General features: G+C 37.5%; 1 protein-coding gene across 4 annotated transcripts in view; it reads left to right on the forward strand.

The window, feature by feature from the left end:
• USP9X (ubiquitin specific peptidase 9 X-linked) overlaps positions 1–26,768 on the forward strand; it is a 166,957-nt gene that overhangs the window by 104,444 nt on the left and 35,745 nt on the right. For all 4 annotated transcript variants that reach the window (XM_035003152.1, XM_035003143.1, XM_035003166.1 and 1 more), the window contains exons 16-29: positions 588–930; positions 2,701–2,796; positions 3,443–3,654; positions 4,814–5,054; positions 5,804–5,953; positions 7,196–7,316; positions 15,056–15,186; positions 15,378–15,656; positions 16,789–16,914; positions 17,828–17,953; positions 19,763–19,929; positions 25,057–25,165; positions 25,393–25,539; positions 26,315–26,461. In XM_035003152.1, the coding sequence (XP_034859043.1) occupies positions 588–930; positions 2,701–2,796; positions 3,443–3,654; positions 4,814–5,054; positions 5,804–5,953; positions 7,196–7,316; positions 15,056–15,186; positions 15,378–15,656; positions 16,789–16,914; positions 17,828–17,953; positions 19,763–19,929; positions 25,057–25,165; positions 25,393–25,539; positions 26,315–26,461 (2,395 nt within the window). The remainder of the gene's footprint in view (positions 1–587; positions 931–2,700; positions 2,797–3,442; positions 3,655–4,813; positions 5,055–5,803; positions 5,954–7,195; positions 7,317–15,055; positions 15,187–15,377; positions 15,657–16,788; positions 16,915–17,827; positions 17,954–19,762; positions 19,930–25,056; positions 25,166–25,392; positions 25,540–26,314; positions 26,462–26,768) is intronic.

The raw sequence follows: 26,768 nt of genomic DNA on the forward strand, positions 1-26,768 counted from the left end.
AACTAAAAAGAGCATCACCAAATAATTGATAAGCATCCTGCTAAATATTGACAGAAAAAGTTTAAATCATACATACGTTATTCTGTTTAATGCAGCCAGGTACTGAGTTATGCAATTTGACCATCAGAAAGCATTAAAATTTAAGGAATTTTGACTTAAATTAGTTAATGAAATGTTTATCTGTGAAAGTCACTTGGAGACTACCTCATTTTCCAGTGATGCCATAGAAGCAGAATGGTAAAACTCAACCCATTAAACATAGCTTTGCAATGGCTGGTTTCAAAGACCAAACTGTTTAAGTTCAGGAAACAAATCTTTTATTCAGTTTAGGCCCAGTCACCTAGCCGAGTTCCTGGCACATTGTAGGCATCCAATATGTACTTGTTAAATGAATACCTAGAATTTTTTTTTTTTTTAACTACAAGATAAAATTGAGAAGTTTGGTAAGATGTTAATAAGAACTGACATCTTTTTAACTGTTGTTAAAATAATTGTGATAGATGGATTATTACTACATATACTGATAGATTGCCTTTCACAATAAAAATTAATGTAGATCTAATTGCTCATTTTTTATGTTTTCCAAGATTTTTATTGAAGGATGGCCAACTGTGGCTATGTGCTCCTCAGGCAAAACAAATATGGAAATGCTTAGCAGAGAATGCAGTTTACCTTTGTGATCGTGAAGCCTGCTTTAAGTGGTATTCCAAGCTGATGGGAGATGAACCAGACTTGGATCCTGATATTAATAAAGACTTCTTTGAAAGTAATGTGCTTCAGCTTGATCCTTCCCTATTAACTGAGAATGGAATGAAATGTTTTGAGCGATTCTTCAAAGCTGTGAATTGTCGAGAAGGAAAACTAGTAGCAAAAAGGAGAGCATATATGATGGATGATTTGGAGTTAATAGGATTAGACTACCTTTGGAGGGTAAGTGAAAAGTAGGAACTCACAGACATTCTTTCTGATAAAATTTTTCAAATAGCGAAGGGCTACAATTTTGCATATAAATTATATGTGTATGCTGCTCTGATGCTTGTCCCAGAAGGTAGTGATAGTTCATCTTTATCTTATTGGGTCATTTGTCATTAGGTTTTTTTCTTCTCTCCCTTCCCCTCCCTCTCTGTCACTGATGATCCTTTTGTCTTGGCTTAGAATCTGTCCTTCCAGATGTGTTTAGAAATACACTGGCCATACAGATTTTTCATGCCTCCCCATGGAAGTTACTGTTCTTCCTTTTATTCATTCAGTGTAGATCTGTTCTTCTTCGGTGTTAATTTTGTTACTGTACATGCAATGCTAAAACAGGACAGAGGAAAGGACTATTTAGAATGGACTACAAATGTATACTTTAATGGCAGTGTTTTAACTTAGGATGTTTTTAAACACCTGAGGGAGTAAAATATTACCATCTGTTTAATTTTTCCACCTTTTTAGTATTTATATATATATATATATGTTCTTTAATTGAGATGAAATTGACACAACATTATATTAGCTTCAGGTGCACAACATAATGATTTGATATTTGTATATATTGTGAAATGATGACCCCAGTAAGTCTAGTTAATGTCCATCATCACATACCGTTACAAATTTTTTTTCTTGTGATGAAAACTTAGAAGATTTACCCATAGTAACTTTCAAAGGTATGCAGTATAGTATTATTAACTGTAGTCACCATGTTGTACATTACATCCTCAGTACTTATTTTATAAATGGAAGTTTGTATCTTTTGACCACCTTCACCCATTTTGTCCATCCCCTGCCTCTGGTAACCACCAGTCTGTTCTCTGTATCTATGAGATGAGTTTTTTGTTTGTTTTTAGATACTACATACAAATGAGATCATACAGTATTTGTCTTTCCCTAAATTTGTTTCACTTGGCATAATGCTCTCCAGGTCTGTCCATGTTGTGGCAATACAGTATTAATGTATTCTATCTTTAAAAATCTGACCTGTTCACAGCAGTTTTTATTGTTTTTTGGGTATATTTTTCTGCAAACTATGGACCGTTTACTTTGTCTTTCGATTATTCAAACAGCCAGAACCCTTTTTAAAAATAAAAACTATACGGTACTCCAAAATGTAAAACTAGTTGGAGAAGAGAGATCCTATTGTTTTTTTTCTTTGGGTTTTTGTTTTCTCTGCTCATTCTCCCTGTACTTCCCAGCCTTCCCCCTTCTCAAGCCTACATAGGGGTCAACCTTAAAACACTTCTTCAACCCCCTAGACTTCTGCGCATAGTTTGAAGACCACCAGTATAATTACATGAGTGATGAAGATCTATAGAAATGGAGGGGACTGTAGTGTAGCTCTTTGTGCTAAACTGTATTTCATTTATATTTTGTTTTTAAGTAATTTGAATTCCTCCTTCAGTGTCTTACAACTTGGTTACCAAGGTGTTGATTTGTAGGGTTAATACTGGTCAAAGCATAGTTTGTTCTTAGTAATAATGTGCCTTCCATTCTTAAACAGATTGCTTTATTCAAACACTTCAGTTTTGCATTTTATTACTTTTTTTCGGTCTTTTTTTTTTTCCACTTAATTTTACTTGATTTACTTGAATATCAAAGTAAATATACCCTCAAATTATTTTTGAGTAATGTGTTGAAAATAACGGAGGATATGGTTTGAATTGAAATGTCCAGCTAAAATACTTTATGAAAGTTGTTTACACTTGAATCTTTTGAACCTAGGTCGTGATTCAAAGTAATGACGATATTGCCAGCAGAGCTATAGATCTCCTTAAAGAGATATATACAAACCTTGGTCCCAGGCTACAGGTCAATCAGGTAAGGAATGACATCCACTAAAACTTCGACAAATTAGAATTCTGATTAAAGAACTCTTCGCTGATAAGAATTTTTTCTTCGGTCCTGAATTAACTAAATTGTTTTGTTTCAACTCCCATTAAAAGTACACCTAAAAGGGATGCCTGGGTGGCTCAGTCAGTTGAGTGTCTGACTTTTGATCTCAGGTCAGGTCTTGACCTCAGGGTCATGAGTCCAAGCCCTACATTGCTCCATGTTGAGTGTGGAGCCTGCTTTAAAAATAGTATCTATCTAAAATATTTGGTCTCTTTTTCCATTATATAAAATGTTATCTAAATGAATCTTGTCTTGATAATTACATGAAGTGATTATTTTGAGTATAATTATGTCATGAGATTTCAACTGAATTTCTTTTGATTCTACCACATACTCCAAAGTTCATTTTTTTAATACCTAGCTCATGCTTCTTAAGGTACATAACTCTAGCTTCCTTTGACAAAACATGGTATGTTTTATTGTCAGTATAGACTTTGGTTAAATAATTGAGAGCTATCGTTAATTAGTTGTTGCCATCTTTCATTGAATTAATGTTTTTAAAAAGTGTATTTTTTTTTTTTTTACATTCTAAAGCATCTTGGACTGTCTTTATTTGGCCCATTATTTGTAGGTGGTAATCCATGAAGACTTCATTCAGTCTTGCTTTGATCGTTTGAAAGCCTCTTATGACACGTTGTGTGTTTTGGATGGTGACAAAGACAGTATTAATTGTGCAAGGCAGGAAGCTGTTCGAATGGTTCGAGTATTAACTGTGTTAAGAGAGTACATAAATGAATGTGACAGTGATTATCACGAGGAAAGAACAATTCTACCTATGTCAAGGTTTGTGAATAACTGATCCTGCTAATTAATTATTTGGTGCTTTCCTAGACCTTTTTTTCCCCAGGATCTAGTTTTTGTTTGTTGTTGTTTTGGTAGGGCATTAAGTCTAGTTTCCTCTTTATATTCCTTTTTTTTTTTTTTTTTGGCCATGATTTTAGTACCTGTTAAGTGTTGCCAAGGATAAGAAATTGAAGTATTTTGATGCCATTCATTTATACAGTTAATTGCATAGTAAGATTGGAGAATAATTGGAAAAAACTCTTAAAAGTTGTTTTTGACAGGTAGCTGATACAGCAAGAAATACTTCCAGATGGTCTACTAACATGTCTGTTAAAGTCGTCTCACCATTGAGTAATTCAAATAGTATTTATAATTTAGAGATGTTTATAGAATGAATGCTATAAGTATTTATTTTAAAAGAGTTCTCATTGCTAACCACGAATTATATAAAGTTGCTTCTTGAATATAATTTTTAGTTGTTGTATCTTGCCTATGAGAAGATGTTATCAGGGGCGCCTGGGTGGCTCAGTCAGTTAAGCATCTGCCTTTGGCTCAGGTCTGAGATCGAGCCCCGTTTTGGGATCCCTGCTCAGCAGGGAATCTGCTTCTCCCTTTGGCCCTCTCCCCATCCCCTACTCTTGCTCTCTCGCCTACTTGTTCTCTCTCTCTTCTCTCAAATAAAGAAATAAAATTTTAAAGAAAGATATTAACATAAATATTATTTGGGGTGTGAAGTTTGATATTAACAATTTTTCAGAAAAAATTTACGTCTTTGCATTTTTGTTAATATTCTCAAGCTAAAGTTTATCTTTCATGTTTAAAAATAGTCTTAGTGAGTTGTACTTTTATGGCATTAAAATAAGTGTTAACTCAGGTCTGATTAATTTCTTATAACTAGACATCTCATTTTCTGCAAGCATCGGTACAAGAATAACAGTGGGAAATGATTGTTGTATTTTCAAGATCACTTAAAATATTTGAAATTAAAAGGCAATAAATTTTTATTTTCAAGATCCTAAAAATAATAAGTATACTTAACTCACTTTCTCTTGTTTAATAAGAAAATATTCAATATTAAATTCCTATGTTTATTTTCTTTACAAGAAGATACGAAATTCTGCTAACTAGGATTTTTTTTTTCTCCTCCCCCTCCCCCCAGAGCTTTCCGTGGTAAACACCTCTCTTTTATAGTTCGGTTTCCAAACCAGGGCAGACAAGTTGATGACTTAGACGTATGGTCTCATACAAATGATACGATCGGTTCAGTAAGACGATATATTCTCAATCGTATTAAAGCCAATGTAGCTCATACAAAAATTGAGCTCTTTGTGGGCGGTGAACTGATAGATCCTGCAGACGACAGAAAGTTGATTGGACAATTAAACTTAAAAGATAAATCAGTAAGTATCTATAATTATCAAACTTTTCAAGAAGGTCAAACCTGGGGCACCTGGTTGGCTTAGTTGGGTTAAGCATCTGCCTTCGGCTCAGGTCATGATCTCAGGGTCCTGGGATCGAGCCCCACATCAGCTCCCTGCTTAACGGGAAGCCTCCTTCTCCCTCTCTCTCTGCCTGCCTCTCCCCCTGCTTGTGCTCTCTCTCTGTCTCTGTCAAATAAATAAATAAAATGTTCTTTAAAGAAAAAAAGAGGGCGCCTGGGTGGCTCAGTTGGTTAAGCGACTGCCTTCGGCTCAGGTCATGATCCTGGAGTCCCGGGATCGAGTCCCACATCAGGCTCCCTGCTCAGCAGGGAGTCTGCTTCTCCCTCTGACCCTCCTCCCTCTCATGCTGTCTCTCATTCTCTCTCTCGCAAATAAATAAAATCTTAAAAAAAAAAAAGAAAAGAAAAAGTCAAACCTATTTTTCATTTCACTAGTTAACAGTTTATTCAGTAAATATTAATTGAGCATCTGTTATGTGTGAGGCTTCTTTATTAGGTATTTGGATTATAACACTAAGACTGGCATTATGGTACTTACAATATAGTAGAAGTTATGTAAAAAATAAAACTATTTGGTTGTTAGGCAGTACCTACTAATTGTATTTTTAGAAGTATTGCCTACAGTTTTTTTGTTTGTTGGTATGTTACTAACTTCTGTTTTGCATATTTTTCCTTGTCTTTGATACTAACTTAGTATGTTATTTTCAGCTAATTACAGCCAAACTTACACAAATAAGTTCCAATATGCCTTCAAGCCCTGATAGTTCTTCTGATTCCTCAACTGGGTCTCCTGGAAACCATGGTAATCACTACAGTGATGGTCCCAATCCGGAAGTGGAAAGCTGTTTGCCTGGGGTGGTGAGTAGATGGTTTTGAGCTACTGTATGCAGGGCATTATAGAAATATAGTTTGAGAATAAAGAAATATAGTTTGACCTCATATTGACCACCTGCCCCTGCCTCATCCTTCTCCCACCCCACCCCACCCCGAGGTGAAGTAGAAAATTCATGTATATCTTTTATTTTTATTTATTTATTTATTTTCCATGTATATCTTTTAACTCCCCAAAACTTAACTACTCATAACCTAGTGTTAACCAGATGCCTTACTAATAACATAACCAGTTGATGAACACATATTTTGTATGTTATATGTATACTTACTGTATTTTTACTGTATTATATATTGTATGTATAATACACTGTATTTATTTTTATAATAAAGCTACAGAAAAGACAATGTTAAAATCATAAGAGAAAATACATTTATAGTACTGTCTTGTGGGAAAAAATATGTGTGTGAGTGAACCTGTGCAGTTCAAACCCGTGTTGTTGAAGGGCCAGCTGTATATAGACTAGTTCTTTTTTCTTGAGAAGTGTACCGTTTAATGTGGCAAAATATCAATTAACTGTATAGTTAACCATCAACTTCAGATTAGATCTGAAAGGTGATTGTAACTTGGTTGAAATTTAAAACATTTCCCTTTAGAGACAGTATTTTTAGGTTTATATAAAATTAATCTATTACACAGCTGAATTAAAACTCTTCAAATATATAAACTTAGAAAAATATCACTGTATCTTGTATTCGTACCACAGAAATGAATCCTTTCTTCACAGCTGTTTCTGTAGGAAAATGTCTGCAATCTTTCTCAAGTTGTTCTTAACATATCTAGTATCTAAAAAAACAGTGATTCCTCCCTTCTTTATCCTCTCCTTCCACCCGTCCCCAAAAGAATTTTAATGGCTGCGATAATAACCAGCCACTCCAGTGTCAGAAGAATTGGCTCCTTACAACAGTTGGATTAGGAATTTAACTATTTGCAGGCATGACAGCTTTTTGCATATATGGAGTCTAACTTGTATGTATGAGAGAAATAATTTAACAATAATAAAAGCCGTCACACAGAAATTACTGGAGATAGCTTGGATAATATATTCAGTCGGCATCATGAAGGATTTCTACAGGTGGAATGATGGGTAAGACAGGCCATTTTAGAGAGAGTAGAAATGACACAAATTGGTGGAAATTACTTGGCTGTTTTTGGGGGGGGGGGGCATGTAATTTATAGGTAAATGGTTTGTATATTTTGTATTCCAGATAATGTCACTGCATCCCAGATACATCTCTTTCCTTTGGCAAGTTGCAGACTTAGGTAGCAGCCTAAATATGCCTCCTCTTAGAGATGGAGCAAGAGTACTTATGAAGCTTATGCCACCAGGTAAGAATTTTTTTTATAAGTATAATGCTCATAAAATATACGCTGGACAATAACAGGGTATATCTGTCTAGATGGAATATCCTTTGTTACATAGACCACATCAGGAGTTGGCAAACTACAGAGCACAGGCCAAATTCAGCCCACTGCCTGATTTTTGTATAGTCCAGGAGCCAAGGATGGTTTTTTTTTTTTTTTTTTTAATTTTATTTATTTATTTGACGGAGAGAGACAGCGAGAGAGGGAACACAAGCAGGGGGAGTGGGAGAGGGAGAAGCAGGCCTCCCGCTGAGCAGGGAGCCCGATGCGGGGCTTTGATCCCAGGACCCTGGGATCATGACCCGAGCCGAAGGCAGACGCTTAACGACTGAGCCACCCAAGTGCCCCGCCAAGGATGGTTTTTACATTATTAAATGGGGGAAGCAAGAAAATAATATTTTGTGGTTCGTGAAAATTACATGAAATTTAATATTTTCGTGTCCTAAACAAACTTACTAGCGTGCAGCCATGCTCATTCATTTACATACTAACTGTGGCTACTTTTGTTTTAAAACAGCGGAGCTCAGTGGTTGTAGCTGACACCCTATGGCCTGCAAAACCTTAAATATTTACTATCTGACCTCTGCACTGTATTATGGGCCATGTGTCATCTGTGGCACTGCTCCTTTTTTATTCCTTAGAAACAACCACTTTAACGTGCAGCTTTTTTCTTGTATATGTATATACCATTATATCTGTAAATAATAATCTCATACAAGTGTGTCTTTGTCAATTTTAGATATCTACTGAGTTTCTATCATACAGATGGAAACTTAAGTCTTACTCTCATATTCTCCCCAATTTTGCTTAAATTCATATATAAAATTGATGCTAAAATGTAAATTTACATTTCAAGAGTCTGAAAAGTAGTTTGCCTGGATTACTGACAACTTTTTTTACTGGATTTAATACTGCCTTTTTGTTCTCTTCATTTTCTGTACACCTATCACTAATTCATCCCATATATCTTCTAATAACTTCTCGAAATAATTTCCCATTGTTATTTGCATTATATAATCTGTCAGGTTTCACTGTTTTCTGGAGCCTTTCTTCCTCCTCTCATCTGTTGCTCTTTGCCTTCTATACGGCTACTGTTGTGGGACTTCTTTCTTCACCTTTTCCGTGGCAGGGTCCCTATTCTCAGGTTCTGTGTCTTGGGCCTTTCTTGAAATTTTTTCTCCCCTCCTCCCACAAGGATGTCCTCCTTACCCTGCTTGGGCTATAATACCCTAGACTAGGAGCCCTTTCACATACAGTTTAAACAGCACTAATAAAAATAATTTGGATCTTCAGAGAGAACTTGAACAGCCCACCAGGTAGTTAAATGTGGCTGAAGGCTGCCTCAGCAGATAATAAAAAGACATGAGACCAATAGAAAATGCTGACTTGGTAGTGCTGAGATAACACGGGGAAGTGGAGCTCCGAGACAGATGGGCTGCCATTAAAGTGGGCCCAGAACAAACACCCAACCAGAGTCCTGAAAGGCTGGGAGTGCACCTCTCAGGATGAGCTCTCTCTGCATGCAGGTGCTCACTTTTCATTTTTCCTAAGAAGTTAAAAGGGCTTCTTCCTATACAGCTGCCAGGCCACGGGGTTTTTCGTTGGTTGGTTTTGGTTTTAGTTGTTTTTGAAAGTTGCACTTCTTCTGCTATACTGGCACCTTCCACATTATACTGACACCCTTTTATTTGCCATTTGAATATGAGCTAATTGGGGTTTTAGAAACATGTGTGACTATTAACTTAATAGACTGTACTTATTTCCCTGAAGCCTAATACTGATAGGTGCTTTATTTTGTTTCCTGCTTGTCTCTTGTTTTTGGAGAGTACCTTTTTTCCTATTAAAAACTTATTTTGGGGGCACCTGGGTGGCTCAATCGTTAAGCGTCTCCCTTCGGCTCAGGTCATGATCCCAGCGTCCTGGGATCGAGCCCCACATCAGGCTCCCTGCTCGGCGGGAAGCCTGCTTCTCCCTCTCCCACTCCCCCTGCTTTTGTTCCCTCTCTTGCTGTGTCTCTCTCTGTCAAATAAATAAATAAAATCCTAAATACATACATACATGCTTATTTTCGGGATGCCTGGGTGGCTCAGTCGGTTAGGCATCTCCCTCCGGCTCAAGTTGTGATCCTGGGGTCCTGGGATCAAATCCTGCATTGGGCTTCCTGCTCAACGGAGAATCTGCTTCTCCCTCTGCCTGTTGCTCCCCCTGCTTGTGCTTCCCCCCCTTCAAAATAAATAAAATCTTTTTTAAAAAATAAAATTAAAACTTTCTTATTAAATAATTTCAAACTTAAAAAAGAACAGTACGATCTCATTTACCCTTCCCCAGATTCAATAGTTAACATTTTGCTATATTTGTTACATCATTCTGTGGTAAGATTTTTTTTTCTATCCTTTGGAGAACAAGTTGTAGGTATACCCTGTCTTTTTATCCCTAAATACCTATTGCTTTCTAAGAACAAGGACATTCTCTTCAAATTACCACAGTATTAATCAAAATCAGAAAATACAGCATTGGGGCGCCTGGGTGGCTCAGTCCTTAAGCGTCTGCCTTCGGCTCAGGTCATGATCCCAGGATCCTCGGATCAAGCCCCGCATCGGGCACCCTACTCCACAGAAGTCTGCTTCTCCCTGTCCCACTCCCCCTGCTTGTGTTCCCTCTCTTGCTATGTCTCTCTCTGCCAAATAAATAAAATCTTTCAAAAGAAAAAGAAAAGTACAGCATCGATAAATTAATTTATAGAACTTATATTTACTAATTATCCCCATAATGAACCTTAAAACTGTTTTCTGGTTGAGAGTCCAATTCAGCTTCTTACATTGCATGATTCATGTGGTATCTTTAATCTAGAACGGTTCCTCAGTCTTTGACTTTTATGACTTTGATGGTTTTGAAAAGCGCATAGATCAGTTGTGTTGAATTTGTCTCCTTAGCTTTTGTCTGTTTCCTGATGTTATATACAGGTTGTACATTTTTGTCACAATACCACTTATGTGATGCTCTGTCTTTGTCAGAGCATTATACCAGGAGGCACATATCAGTTTGTCCTTCATTGGTGACATTATCCCGGATCACATAATTGATGTCTGCCAGGTTTCTCCTCTGCAAAGTTACTTTTCCTTTTTTGGAGAGATGTTTTGAGACCCTTTAACTCTTTCCTCATCAAACTTTTACTTACTGATTTTACCATTCGTTGTGATTATTGCTTGAATCTGTTTTTTCTGTAATGGTTGCAAAATGGTGATTTTATTTAACTTGATCTTTCTACATTTACTGGTTGGCAACCCTATTTGTGATGTGTTATATGGCACAAGATGTTTAAAACTCATCCAGTACTTTTATCCTAGCCCTAGAATCAGCCATTACTCCTTTCAGTGAGAGAGAGGTTATTTAGAAACCAGAAACTTATTACTACTGGGGTGTCTTGTTTCCAGGCCTTTTCATTAAACTGAGGAAGTAATACACATCTTTATCAATGTCTGTATCTGTCTCTGTTAGAAGAAACAAACATGGGTTCATACTGGTACTACTACAGCTTCTTCGTCCTTCTCAGTTTGATATTTGTATCTATAAATTAGTGGGCAATCTGCTTCCCAACTTCATTGATTTATTTTTGGTGCGGGGTGGGGGGGATGACTTGCTTCTTATGCAGACTTCAGCCACTTTTGTTAGGTCTTTGATTCATCTCTACTTTCCCAAGTCCTATTGTTTTCATATCCTTAGCTTTTCTAGGATTCAGTGGGGTATTAACTTAATAAGTAGCCTCTCCCCCACCCCCTCCACCCTCTTAACTAACCCCACAGGTGCTTCTTGGTTCATCTAAGCCAGCTGTCTTCCATCCTCTCTATACCTTCAGTAATTGGCTCACATCTTTCTAGTGTTTCATCTCCGATTTATATGTCCTTTTGAGTTTATAATATTTTATAATCAGTTATTCTTATTGTAGTGGGGTTTGTGGGTGCATTGCTGATAAATACAGTTCAGTAATTGGCCCAGATAATTTTTAAGACTGTGTGTTTCCATTATTTCCTTTTTCTAAAGCAAACACCATATTGGCATTTCCCATCTTGTTTTCTGTTTAATGTGGGACAGAATCAGTTCAGATATTTAGGTTCTTAGCTAAAGCTTCTCTCAACCATTTAATTTAATCCTTATCCTTTACCTGTTGTACTGTTTAGAATTTGTATTGTTTTATTTACTGGTGTTTGAGTAACAGTTGTTTTTGCTTTATGTATGCAGAGTCCACCTTCACAACAATTTAAAACACAAACCCACTTCAGAATCACTGATCTTGTGATTTGAGCATAATGCCACTACATGGTGGGAGTGAGCTTTTGCCAGAAGTTCAGGCAGGAAACCTAAGAGTGCTTTTTTCATATTTTATATGATGAAAGTATAGTACCTAAATTTGAAATAGCCAACACTGAAAAAGCCAGTAATGATCGTATTACAGTAGACAAATCACAGGCTTTGGACTCAAATGGACTTGAGTTCCCGTTCTGATTCTAGTTGTTATTCATGCCTTAGACATGTTTTCCTAATTTTTCAGAACTTCCTTATCTATAAAACTGAGCTAATAATAACTATTTCATGGAATTGCAGGGATTACAAGGGTAATCCATTCATACATCTGTGGAAAACCCCAGCCTAATGACTGGTATTTAATGAATATTCAACAAATGTTAACCTCCTCCCTGTCACTGTTGTTGCCTCATGCATGCACACACACACACATCATTCTCTCTCTCTCCCTCCTTCCCTCCTTTTAAGAAAGGAAGCAGGGACTCTACGGAATTCTGTTTCTAGCTTTGTTACTTTTGGGTAAACATTTAATGTTTGTGCATGCTTGCATATATTTTAAACTGAGAGAAAACCAAGGTGGAATGTGTAGCTTTTTTTTTTTTCTAGTCATTGGCTTTACCTCTCTTAGTTCTTTCTGAACCTGCCTGAAGTCAGGTGCCTCTATTATGAGTTGCTGTTAAACTTGGAACATCTCCAATCTTCTCTGTAGGTAATTTAATCTCTTGTAATTTAGACTGTACTCTCTGTGTGCATCAGGAAAACAGATTCTTCTTGATACTGAGTGATTAAAATGTATACTGCTTTACCAAGCAGACTGAGTTGCTTTTCCTCTTCAGCGCTTCCACTTTTTTTTTTTTTAAGATTTTATTTATTTGAGAGAGAGCAGGAGCAGGGGGCAGGGCAGAGAGGGAGAAGCAGACTCTCCGCCGAGTGGGGAGCTCGATGCACAGTTCAGTCCCAGGACTCTGGGGTCATGACCTGAACCAGAGGCAGACACCCAACAGACTAAGCCACCCAGGTGCCCCTACTTAGAATATTTTTAAACCAATAAGACATTCTCATATACAGCCTATGAATTGGTTTGTTTTTAGAGAATAATTTGGTGTTGTATGTTAGAAGTTTTGGACCTTGGTGGTTCTTTCTGCTTGCAGGATTTTTTCCTGATGAAATAAATAATTGCAAAGATTTAGCTGCTAGGATCTTCAGTATAAAAAAAATACTGGGAAAAAACCCTAAATGCCCAATAATAGAGATTAAACTGGTAAAATGACAATGTCATTTTAATCACCAATTAAAAATAATACAGGGGATGAATATTTAATGACCTGAGAAGCTGTTCACAAATGTTTGATTATAAGAACTTAATATTTTAGTTACATTATCTGTCACTGTCCCTTCAGAATAGGGGAAACCAACAATTTTTATACAAACTGAAGATTTTTTTTAAAGATTTTTTTATTTTGTTTTTAATCTCTATACCCAGCGTTGGGGCTCGAACTCACAACCCCAAGATGAAGAGTCACATGCTCCACCGAGTCAGCCAGGCATCCCACAAACTGAAGATTTTTTGATAAGATATTTCTAGGCTATTTCCAGGCCTATAAAATTAGCTTGCCGTATGGAAATTATAGTAATTTTCAGTTATCTTTATTCTTCAAAAAAAGCTTTAATTTTTTTTAAAACAATCTTATTTATCAAGTGGTATTTTAATCATAGCGCATTTACCTTGGAAATAATTTGATGATAACAGAGTACTATCTAAAGTTGATTGACTATTCTTAAGTTTGAATGTTTGGTAACTTATGCTAAATTGTATCATGGGTTTTTTTGTTTTTAAACTGTTTTCACTGTGCTTTAAAAGAAAGGTTGGGGGTGCCCGGGTGGCTCAGTCGGTTAGGCGTCCAGCTCTTGGTTTCCGCTCAGTCATGTTATCGAGTTCCACATGGGGCTCCACACTCAGCACAGAGTCTGCTTGAGATTCTCCCTCTGGCCGCCCCCCCCCACCCCAGTAAATGAAATCTTTAAAAAAGAAAGTAATAAACAAGCAAACTTGTGTTTTAATACCGGGGGGGGGGGGGGTGTAAAAAAAACACTGTGCTTACTTTGAGGTAAATATTAATCACTGTAGGTTTCTCCTACTCAAAAGTAGAGTGTTCCTGTGAAACCTTTTGTAAGCCAAAATGGTGTAAAGCAAAGAAGCAATTACCATTAGTTTATATGGAAAATTTTTTGAGTGTTCCCACACCCAGAAAGTAACCTCTTAGGCTTTTCTGATACCTTAGGACAAATCTTGTTCTAATGGATGCACAAAATAAGAAAAACAGAGGCAGCCCAGCCCGAAGCTCTGGTGGCTTGTTGCTGAGTGTTATTCCCAGGGAAGGAGCTTTGCGGGGCTACTTTCGCTGCTTGGGGGTGCACACTGCCTCTTAAACAGCTTTCTGCAAAACACACTGGATTCTGTTTTTGCTTTTTGCCTCTTTTCATAAAAGCGATCATCCTCTTTGGATTTCTTGTGGCTAATGAAAACAGGTGCTAATGTAGGTCTTTCATAACGGTCTGCCTATATTCCTTTCTTTTTTTTCTTCGCCATCTTTCCTTTTAAAATTCAGTTTCTAAGGTACCACTAAGCTCTTTTCATTAAAATAAAACAGTTAATGCATAGTGTCATGAAGGTGAACGATAGTGAAGTTGGAAGGAAGAGCTTCTAATTTTTTCTCTTCTGTTATTTTCAATAAGAATGACTTCTTTTTGGGGGCGCCTGGGTGGGTGAGTCATTAAGCGTCTGCCTTTGGCTCAGGTCATGATCCCAGCGTCCTGGGATCGAGCCCCGCATGGGGCTCCCTGCTCTGCGGGAAGCCTGCTTCTCCCTCTCCCACTCCCCCTGCTTGTGTTCCCTCTCTCTCTGTCAAAAAATAAATAAAATCTTTAAAAAAAAAAAAAACTAATTTGAAATACTTGAACCCAGTGGCCTTTAAAAAAAAAAACAAACCAATGACTTTTTGAAGTGTACTGTGTTTTTTAATTTTCAAGTGGCTGTGGAGGCATGTTGGTTTGAGGTCTCTGACTAGGTGAATACTGCCTCCTTCATGTTTGGGTTGACTGATTAGAAAGTCCTGGTTGGTTGTGATTTCTTTCTTTCTCAACCTTTTTTTTTTTTTTTAATGTTATGTTAATCACCATACATTGCATCATTAGTTTTTGATGTAGTGTTCCATGATTCATTATTTGCGTATATCTTTTTTTTTTTTTAATCCAGATCCGGCTATTTTTCATGAAGTATGAGCCTATAACTCAATTGATAGTTAGGCCATACTGAAGTAGTCTTCAAAATATCAAAAGTGAAATACTGTGAATGCATGGATTATGTTGTGTTTTAGACTGTGTCTCCTGTTTTCTTACAGATAGCACAACAATAGAAAAATTAAGAGCTATTTGTTTAGACCACGCCAAACTTGGAGAAAGCAGCCTTAGTCCATCTCTTGACTCGCTTTTCTTTGGTCCTTCAGCCTCACAAGTGCTCTACCTAACAGAGGTTGGTTTTTTTCCCTTTTGAATTTATTTCATGTTCTTTGAACTTGACCTTTTTTTATATGGTAATGTGAATAACATGGATAAAATTTATAATGAAATTTTTTTAAATGGTCAATTTCTTAGCAATGATGATAGGGAAAATAGAAGTTATCTTTTTAAACCCTTTTAATACAGTCCTTTTCTTTTTTCCAGGTAGTCTATGCCTTGTTAATGCCTGCTGGTGCACCTCTGGCTGATGATTCCTCTGATTTTCAATTTCACTTCTTGAAAAGTGGTGGCCTACCCCTTGTCCTGAGCATGCTAACCAGAAATAACTTCCTACCAAATGCAGATATGGAAACTCGAAGGGGTGCTTACCTCAATGCTCTTAAAATAGCCAAACTGTTGCTAACTGCCATTGGCTATGGCCATGTTCGAGCTGTAGCAGAAGCTTGTCAGCCAGGTGTAGAAGGCGTGAATCCCATGACATCGGTAATACACTTTTTAAAAATGTCTTTTTTATATTAATAAATGGTAATTTTTTAAAGTTTTATTTCAGAGTTGATTCAGAATGTTTCAAGTTCCCTTCCAGTGGTATCTTATTTCAGAGGTTACGTCTATTAAATTCGTATGAAAAGTGGAAATGCTTTTTACTGGCTGTACTCTAAGAGGACAGTTCCTCCCTGCTCCTTTAAACCCTGTTTGGCTTTCAGTTACTTTAAACCTGATAAAAACTCCATATGAATCTCTTATTAACTTGTACCTGGCAGATATATGAAGATACAGGTGGTAATAGGAACGTTGTAATTGACTTAGCCTGCTGCCAGTCTCTCTTCCCACCTTGATAGGCTTAACCTCCAGTTCTGAGCTTATTCCGCCAGCTCTGGACTCTGTCTTTGCCTTGGTGGCATCCTTAATCCATCTCACCAGAAGTTCTTAAGATATGCCATAATTCAGTGTCTACTTACGAGAGGTCAAACTATGCACTTAATTCTGACTAAAATTTGAGGTTTTCTATATTCATCACAAGTGATGGTTTACTAAATTTACCAATAGAAGATAAAAGCTTCAGGAATATAGATTCTATTTTTTTAAATGGCTTAGGTCTTAATCAGGGAATTGGAGTTTTGATTAGATATGTGATACATTAAATACGTGATACGGAATACCGCGTATATTGTCCTAATAGCAAATGTCAATAGCTGTGACTGAAATGCCTTAATGTTTCTCCTTTTCAAAGAAGAAAATGATGAGCAGTTGAAATGGGAGCAGGTTGCACACATGTAAGAGGCGTGGAGTAATTTATTGAGTCTTCAGATAGGGTTGGAATCCACTTCAGTTTATCACGTCTGCAGGTTACACTGTGGCCACATGTAGAGACACAAGTTGAGTTGATCTAGAATGGGTATTTGCAGAGGGACGTGTAGCACCTTGTTGCACAAGAAAAAGTAGAGGCCCACAATGTTGGCAATATGGACTGCTTTTTGTGTAAGTCACTGCAGTTCTCCAGTGTATATATATGGAATGGAGGTCATTTTGAGCTAGTGGTGATGGGTGGGGAGCAAGTGGTTGGGTCCGGTTCTGTACAAATTACTTACTTCAAGCAAAATGGTTGTTTTTTCAGGTCAACCAAGTTACTCATGATCAAGCCGTGGTGCTACAAAGTGCCCTTCAGAGCATTCCTAATCCATCATCAGAATGCATGCTTAGAAATGTGTCCATTCGTCTTGCTCAGCAAATATCTGATGAGGTTAGTATTAAACTTTTTAAGCTGTGAAATCCTGCAAGGTCTATTTCTGTGTTTGACCTTCTATTTAAATAATTCTTCCCACGATTTAAGGCTGAATTTTCCTAAGGCCCATTCACTCTAATCACTCTCTTCAGTCTCAAGTTCCCTTAGCATGAATTTTATCTAATATTAATGTTAGCACTTCCCATTTTGAATCACCTTTATGTACAGTAAACAGCATCCTTTAAAAGTATATAATTCAGTCTTCACAAATGCAGGTATGTATGAAACCATCACCATAATCAAGACATAGAACATTTCCATCACTCTGTATATCCCTTTGTAGTCCCTTCCCTCTACCCCAGGTAACCAGTGATCTTTTGTCACTATAGAATAGTTTTCATTTTCTAGCATTTTATACAGGTGAAATTCTACAATGTGTGTTCTTTTATGTCTAGCTTCTCCCACTCCGAATAACATTGAGAATTATCTGTGTAGTGTAGACCATTAGTCCATTCCTGTTTGCTGCTGAGTAATATCCCATTATGAATATTCCACATCCATACACTTGGCAATGGACATGTGGATTGTTTTCCTCTTCTGGCTGTGGATAAAGCTGCTGTGACCATTGTGTGGACTTGGTTTTCATTTTTTATGGGTAAAAAAATGAGTAAAATGGTGGTAGGATCATCTTTGTAGTCTTTTTAAGATGCTTCTGAAAGTAGTAATACAGGGCCAGATAATAACTTGGAGAGCATACTTTGTCGTATTGCTGTTAAATGAGAAAAAGGGACAAAAGCAATTTGGGAACCTTAAGATAATGGTACTGCTTCACAGCCATTCCTATTTCTTTTACAAGGAGAAACATTTTTTTCCAGTTATTATTTTATTCTAATATGCTATCAAACCATTTTTATTATTCATTGTCTTGCAGGCTTCAAGATACATGCCTGATATCTGTGTAATTAGAGCTATTCAGAAAATCATCTGGGCATCAGGATGTGGGGCATTACAGCTAGTATTTAGCCCAAATGAAGAAATCACTAAAATTTATGAGAAGGTAAGAACTATCTCAGAAATACTTTCCTTTTAAATTAATGTTGTTTGGGGCGCCTGGGTGGCTTAGTCGTTTAGCGTCTGCCTTCGGCTCAGGTCATGGTCCCAAGGTCCTGGGATCGAGCCCCGCGTCGGGCTCCCTGCTCAGCGGGAAGCCTGCTTCTCCCTCTCCCACTTCCCCTGCTTGTGTTCCGTCTCTTGCTGTGTCTCTGTGTGTCAAATAAATAAAATCTTTTTAAAAATCAATTAATTAATGTTTAATTGTGTGTGAGGCTGAATCCTTACATCTGCTATCTTTAAAAATCCAATCATTTGCATCTTCATGGTTCAAAATTAAATGGTAGCTATAGGTAAGATGAGAGTACAGTAAAATTTTACTTTTGAAGTAAAGTACTTCAGAATCCTGCCATAAAGCTGCTTTTTCATATATGAAACGATGTTTTTCTGCTTTTCACTAGAGTCATTTATGATCTCCTACTGAATTTGCTTTTTCCTATTCTCTCCATTCTTTTTCTTTCATCATCTTTCTGTCCTATGTAAGTTTTGGTTTAGTTAACTATCAGCTGTGGTGTCCTGGCATTTAAATATTTTTGTCTTTTAAAACAGTCAAAGGTAGAAAGAGTGTCAGCCAATTAGGTATCCTCTCTGACCTTCCCTTAGATGAAGCAAATTATGTACAGACGTGAGGCTGTGTTTTCATTTCCTGTTTTCTTTCATTTCCTGTTATATGTACTTGCCCCTCATAATCACTGCTGAATATTTAGAAAAGAAAATTAAATTTATAGGAACTTTTGGGCTTAGTAGAGCTTTTTTTTTTTTTTTTTTTAAGATTTATTTATTTGAGAGAGAGAGAAAGAGAGACAGAGAGCATGAGAGGGAGGAGGGTCAGAGGGAGAAGCAGACTCCCCGCTGAGCAGGGAGCCCGATGTGGGACTCGATCCCGGGACTCCAGGATCATGACCTGAGCCGAAGGCAGTCGCCTAACCAACTGAGCCACCCAGGCGCCCGAGCTTCCTTTTTATGGCCAACATAACCCTGTTTTTCCTAGGATACATTTTAGAGTCCTGTAGTGTCTATCTGGTACAGGTCCTGGACATTCAACTAGTATTTTTTTTTTAAGATTTTATTTATTTATTAGCACTAGTGGGGCGGGGGGGTGGTGGAGAGCAAAGCAGACTCTCCACCAAGCACAAAACCTGACACAGGGCTCAATCCCAGGACCTCGAGATCTTGACCTGAGCTGAAGTCAGACACTTAACCGACTGAGCCACCCAGGTGTCCCCATTCAGATAGTATTTGAAAACTTGTTCTTTTTTAGACATGTATTGTAATCATCACTTTTTTATAAAGTCAGGTTAGAATTTATTAGCTACCTACCCAAGCATGTTTTGGGTTGTAAAACTTTCCTGAACAATTGTTTTAAGAAAACTGCTTTAGAATAAAATGACACTGTAGGTATGCTACATTTTGGAACTAGTCATAAGTTCCGAACTCTGCAGTGCTGGAGTGGTCCTTAAGAAAGGAACGATTGTTGGCTTCAGAAGATCCCTAGGAGACTGAAGGACAAAGAAACAGGTGGTATTCTCAGTGTGCTCCTTCATCGCTCCTTGCGATGTAGCAAAATACTGGAATTAGACTTCATTGTCTAGTTTAATCATTTCCATACTATTGTTAAACGTGTCTCAAGTTGCAGGTAGAGAGGCTGAGGCCAAATGGTTTAAATGAGTCTAAGTTTTAAGCACTAACTCGAAGTTGTATGAGATTTTTCTTAAATGCATCTCTAGGTAATTTGCCTCTGACCATAATTTTACAGACCAATGCAGGCAGTGAGCCAGACTTGGAAGATGAACAGGTTTGCTGTGAAGCACTGGAAGTGATGACGTTATGTTTTGCCTTGATTCCGACAGCCTTGGATGCTCTTAGTAAAGAAAAGGCTTGGCAGACATTCATTATTGACTTACTGTTGCACTGTCACAGCAAGTAAGTATCTTTTTTAATTGTTAGAAACTTGATCTTTTGTTACGCAGAAATGAATTTATGCTGGCAGAATTTATCCCAGAAATAAAGTGTTTGTTGTCTCTATAGCATGATAATGTTTAGGAAAATTTCCTTTAACCACGTTTTGCCTAGGCCTAAGTTTGGTTTTAGTCTCTGCAAAATGGCAACATTAAATCTCAAAGTAAAATTAATTTTTTTTTCTAATTTCAGAACTTAGTTTCACCTAAGAGATCTGTATTTTAGCACATGTTTAAAATCTGGTTTACAGGTTTCAATTAAACAGGACATTCGCCTCCTGTCTTGGATATGTAGATGCCAGGGTTTTTTTGGTTGGTTGGTTTCAAGAGAAATTGTTAATTCAGTATGAAATTCACAAATCAGGGTTATGGTAAGAACTTTTGCATTTTATAATGAGAACAAAGAGCAACTGTATAAAGCCCTTGTTTTCAATTCAAGATCATTTGTTTCAAACTTCTTTTTGTGCAAGTCAGGTTTGTAGAAAAGTCAGTTTCCATCCTCATGTCATTCTAATACTGACCTTCATGAGGTAACTCTTTAAACTGGAGCTCTAATTAGTGTCACTGTTAAATGTAAATCTGTCTTACATATATTTTGTGAAAAACAAAAAATGCTCACTTTGGTTATGCTCTCAAATGCCATTCAGCAATGACAGAAATCACTGATGAAATTAATGTAAAGTCAAAGTTTGCTGAAATAAAACCTAGTGATAAAGCTTTTTCAAAAAACATACATTAATGGAATAGATACAACTTGCTTATTTCAGAGGATGCTGTAAAGTGAATTAGTGGGAACGTCTACTATTTTAGAAGTTCCTTGGTAATTTCCTTGAAATTCAAAAAATCCTTTGACAGGATTTCCCCCCGCCCAATAAGATTGTGCTTGTTACCTCCTTGAGAAGTCTTGATCATCATGAGATAACCCCGTATTTGAAGAAAAATAAACAGGTTGAGTGAGTCTGGTTCTATTTAATTAACACGTCAGGGGAAGGAGGAGAGGAAAGGTGATTATCCAAAGAATTTTAGGGAAGTCAAGCCCAGAGGTAGCAAATGTTTTGTTCTGTATTGATTTTCAAATCTTCAACTAAATTAGGAACTTATTTCACTTCCTTGGCTCCTAAGTATTAAGGAACTTGGTTTTACAGGTTTTCTGCCCTCTATAGACCTTTATGAAAATTCCCCCTTATAGGAAATTAGAACCATTTCCCTCCTCCTTTTCCTGAAACTTCATACAATGAAGTAAAGTTCTGTAGACAGTATATCTCAGTATGCCTCTGTTCCCTTGTCTTCAACAACAGAAAGGGTCTTCAAAGATCAAGATCTTTTTGAGCTTTAGGTATCTGATTTTCTTCTCTGATTGGCCCTCACCCTGCTCAGCAGGTTCAAAGGCCCTTATATCCAGTTTGTAAGAATTTGACAGCAAACCTGACTTGAACATGATTTGTTGGCATTACCTTTCTAAAATCTAAATCCCCAAACACATCCAGCCCCGAGGGTTTCAAATGCAGGATTGTGGCCCTGCATAGAGTTTATACTTGCATAATATTACTAACCAGTATATCTATGTACAATGCATTTCCCATGTATGCTTTCTCCCTTAATTCTGTAGCAACTCAGAAGTAGACTGCTGCTGGCAGAACTAAGGCTGAAGTTATAGGACAAGTCCTGCCTCTTGAATTCTAACTTTTACCACAAGGTTATACTCTGTATAATTATAATCCATGAGCAAATTAGTGTGAGTCCCTACTATGTGCTTAGCAGTGAAAGTCCAAAGTCAAATAAGATAGTTCTTGCACTCAAGGAACTTTGAGAGAGAAATTAGTGTCATAAGAGGCAAAGTACTCTAGGAGTTAGAAGAGGAATAAGTTACTTTCTACCTTGAAAGAGCAGAAGTGAAGGTTCTATGCAGAATGTGACAAGTGAGCTCAGGTTTGGGTAAGACTTACATGTGCATACAAATGGAAGGTGGGCCTTGGCGGTGCTCCCCCTCCACCTCAGTCCCCAGTATGCTGTTTTTACTTCTGTATTGTTGGACCCCATACACTTTCCTCCTCCTCATACTGCTTCTACCCTCGTCTAAACAACCAGCATCCATTGCCTGGACAACTGCAATATCCTTAATCTTCCCACCCCAGTGCTGCACCACTAAGGTATTACTCTCATCCTGTGACCACACTGCAGACAGCATGATCTTTGCCAAGCATGATCATGTTGTTTTCCTGGTAAAAAGTCTTTCTATGCCTTCCCATTGCCTTTGAATTAAGTCTAAACATATAAATTTGGTTTCCCAGACCTCTGTTCATATTAGTTGAGGTCTGTTTCTACATCATAACGCTAAACTTACTGTAAACACTCACAATTGGATTTAAATTCCTTTAGGAGGGTGTGTTTTTTCCAGCCCCTTCTAGCACCTGTTGCCGTATACCCTACCTATTCAACTCCTTTATGTTACCTCTCATTGATGAAGACATTTGAGTTTGCCACCCCTGGCGTAGTGCTTTCAGAGAAAAGCTGAGTAGTCTGTTTTGATGTGTGAAAGAGGAGTACAGGATAATACTGTAAAGGAGATTAGTGGGAGTCAGTTTACAGAAGGCCTTTGATGCTAAACCTAAGTAGTGCTCGATTTTAATATGGTAGGCAGTCCTGTTGGTAAATAATTTAGCAAGTACCTATTATGTATCAGGCACTATCCTAGCTACTAGGGATATAGCAGTAAACAACAGAATGGCAGCATTCTTGGAGTCTACAAACTAAAGGAGGTGGGGTGTGGGAAGGGGCAGACTTGTGGGAAAATACATAGTATGTTAGTGATAAATGCTATGGAGAGAAAGCAGGGAAGGTGACAAGGAGTAGTGGGGAGTCAATAGAGTTTAGTTTTATATAGGATAGAGGAGGCTTTCTAAGAAGGTGACCTTTAAACAAAGCTCTGAAAGAGGAAGGTAGTGATCCATGCAGATAATGGGGGAAGCATGTTTTAAGCAGAAGGAACAAGAGATGTAAATGTCCCAAGGCAGGAACATGTCTGATGTGTTAAAGAACAGCAAGGAGACCAGTGTAGCTGGAGCAGTGAGTGAGGGATAGGCAGCTGAAGGAGATGAGGTCAGAAAGTTAATAGGCAGCCTGTTAGGATTTTATAGGTCATTCTAACAACATGGATTTTTTTTTTTTTTTTTTTTACCATGAGATGGGCATCCCAGTGTAGGATTTCGAGCAGAGGAATGGTGTGCTCTGAGTTACTGACATTTTGAGTTTATTCTGGTTGCTTTGTTGAGAATAAGTTCTAGAGTGTCAGGAAAAACAGACTTTTTATCCAAATAAAAGATGACCGTGGCTGGAAATATGGTAGTATTAGAAGTGGCGAGAAATGAGATTTTGAGTATGTCATAAAGATACAGGCCACAAGATTTGTAGATAGGCACATGCTTCTTTGAAAGCATTACATAAGTCTGCATGTATGAGGGAGATTTCATCAGGAAATGACAAATACTAACTATATAGATCCCTACTTTATTTGGGCTGCATACCTATGTTTTACAAAAATAAAATTAGGACTGTGTGAATGACATATACCTTTGAAAATCTAATAAAAATTATGGACTTTCTCCCCAGAAAACTTAGGTACTCCTGACTTCAATTTACTTGGGTTCCATCAAATTTAACCCACAAGGCTTCTAAAGTCCTGGTTTGTAAGACAATGTACAGGTTTCTAGAAACCTAGACACATCCAGAGGGAGGTTAGTACACGAAGTGTATGCTGTCAAGTCCTTTACACTGAGCTATAAATTTGGTTCTAAGCTCTCTTGTTTGCTAGCACAAAGACAGAAACATGATAGTTTTCTGTGAAATGTAGTTTGCAATGTCCGTAAGACACACAGATGCTTAGCAGATACTTGTTAAGCATCTCCCTGTATGTCAGGCGTTCTTCCAGGTGTCAGAAACTCTGGCATCAGCAAAGCCCTGCCCTGAAAGAGCTTACTTTCTTTTTTTTTTTTTTTTTAGCTTTTATTTATTTATTTGACAGAGACACAGCGAGAGAGGGAACACAAGCAGGGGGAGTGGGGGAGGGAGAAGCAGGCTTCCTGCCAAGCAGGGAGCCCGATGTGGGACTCCATCCCAAGACCCTGGGATCCTGACCTGAGCCAAAGGCAGACACTTAATGACTGAGCCACCCAGGCGCCCAAGAGCTTACTTTCTAATGGAGACAGACCACTATCTTACAGACAAATAGCATTTGTGCATGTGGTAACTGAACTGATTCTTAGCACCTATTATACATGGGTCACTATTCTAGGTTCTTGAGGCACAACAGTAAATAGGTGGTGTCTCGAGCCTCTTGGACATTTGCTCTAGTGAGATCTGTATAGTATATAATTTTTTTTTTTTTTTACGGATACATAATTATCAGGTAAAGTTCTCACTAGTGGGACCAGAGACAAGTTCTTCCCGAGGGTCATCATAGAATATTGTATAATACGGTGGTTTTCGATCTTTAGCGCACATTAAAGTCACCTGAAGGATTTATTAAAACACAGGTTACTGGGTAGCAGCCCCAGTATTTCTGATTCAGCAGGTCCAGGATGGGGCCTGATAATTTACATTTTTAACAAGTTCCCAAATGATGCTAATGCTGCTGATCTGGGGACCATGCTTTGGGAACCACTGGTATAATAAAAGGGACATTGCAGCATTATCCTTACTGTAATTGCAACAGAATTTCAACAGAATTGTTTGCTCCAGAGCGCAATGAGTAAAAATTCTGTGGACAGCCCAAAAGATGTGTAAGGCTCACTGTAGGCCATCTTGTATCCAGTAGAGCAGTTCCAGCTTGTTCCAAGAAAGGGGTGTTACAGGGTATCCCTCAAACTCTTCTATGATAATGTGGGTTAGAGTTCTTGCCGTACAGCCTACGGTTCATCTGTCCCAGGTTGCCGGCTTCAGGGGGTATTACCTCGTATCCTTGTATTTTTACTTGTAATTCACCCTTAATCCACCGCACCTCTCCCCCCGAAAGAGAGACCAGTGTTGGAATCTTTTTTCTTTTTTTTTTTTTACTTTGTGCAAATATGTTAATTGTGAAACATGTTTATTTCAGAACTGTTCGCCAGGTGGCACAGGAGCAGTTCTTTTTAATGTGCACCAGATGTTGCATGGGACACAGGCCTCTACTTTTCTTCATTACTCTGCTCTTTACCGTGTTGGGGGTGAGACATTTTTTAATATGCTTCTCATTGTGATTAATTCTTTAAACAGGCATTCAGGAATTTATGGTTTTAGCTTATATTCAAGTTATAACAGCCTGTATTTAGTAAATAAATATTCATAACTTCCCATATTATTTTAGTCCTTTGCTCTAGTTAACTCTAGGTTTTTAAAAAGTGGCTTCTGAGCATGGACATGTGAATTCACATTATTCTACGATTGTTTTCAGAGCACAGCCAGAGAGAGAGCTAAGCATTCAGGTGACTACTTCACCCTCTTAAGACACCTTCTTAATTACGCTTACAATAGTAATATTAACATACCCAATGCTGAAGTTCTTCTCAATAATGAAATTGATTGGCTTAAAAGAATTAGGGTAAGTTACTTTTAATACTGTGTTTATTGTATCGATAGTGTTTTATTAATTGATAGTTTGTAGTTTTAAGCATTTTGGTTAAGCGAAAAACACCACAAAGAGTAATAAAAAGGACCAAACAATATACTCTGTGATGGTGGGTCTTGGTAACTCAAGATTCACAGAATGAATGCATAGCTAGTTTTGTAAAATGCTTTGTTTTACTTGAAACTTGAAATACTGATTTCATCCTCTTCGATTTTTATATTATAATCTTGGTTCTTTTTGCAAATTTTCATCTTCTAAAATGTTTGAATTGTTCTCATCAAAAATCAGTGTATATAGACTAGCACTTAACTCTTGATGTTAACACCGGATACTCTTAACTCAGAATTGTATGAGAATTTATTTCTGAAGAGATTCGTAGCTTTTATAGCCCTCAGAAAGTTCTGAAGAGAACTTCATCCTGTTTAGAAGGGAAAGCTTTGGCAAGAAACAGACTCTTAACTATAGAGAACAAACAGATGGTTACGGGGGTGGGGGGAGATGGGGGGGATAGGTGGTGGGGATTAAGGAGGGCACTTCTCATGATGAGCACTGCGTGATGTGTGGAAGTGTTGAATCACTATATTGTACACATGAAACTTGTGTGTTAACTACACTGAATGATTTTAAAAAATAAGTTTTAAAAAGAATGGAAAGGTTTGGGGGAATTACCTCATGTGTGTCTAGTTCTCAAATTGTGGCTCCTCCCTCCCTTCCATAAGTTAGGCATTTGTTATTTTTTCTTTGGCAGGATGATGTTAAAAGAACAGGTGAAACAGGTGTGGAAGAGACGATCTTAGAAGGCCACCTTGGGGTAACAAAAGAATTACTGGCCTTTCAAACCCCTGAGAAAAAGTATCATATTGGTTGTGAAAAAGGAGGTGCTAATCTCATTAAAGTAAGTTTTGTCCGAAACTAGATACCGTGACCTCCTAAATGTTTGTTACCAAATCTGTCTGGTTGGTTTATATCATGTCTTTGGTGTATTATCTTGACCTTTTCTGCCTTCTGCTTTTTAAGAATCTTTACAGAGGTTACAGTAATTGTTTAAATATAGTTTCTAAATTTTGTATGTAAATAAAAGTACTATGTATTTAATAAATACACACTATTGATTTTTCTATTTAGAAAATCTGAATTTTTCACTTCATTGGTCCACCTAAAACACGACAGACCTGTTTGTGCGACTGCATCTTGTTTATCCT

This window comes from Mirounga leonina, unplaced genomic scaffold (assembly GCF_011800145.1).
Source record: "Mirounga leonina isolate KUSES-001 unplaced genomic scaffold, KU_Mleo_1.0 Mir_101609, whole genome shotgun sequence".
Taxonomy (NCBI): Eukaryota; Metazoa; Chordata; class Mammalia; order Carnivora; family Phocidae; genus Mirounga; species Mirounga leonina.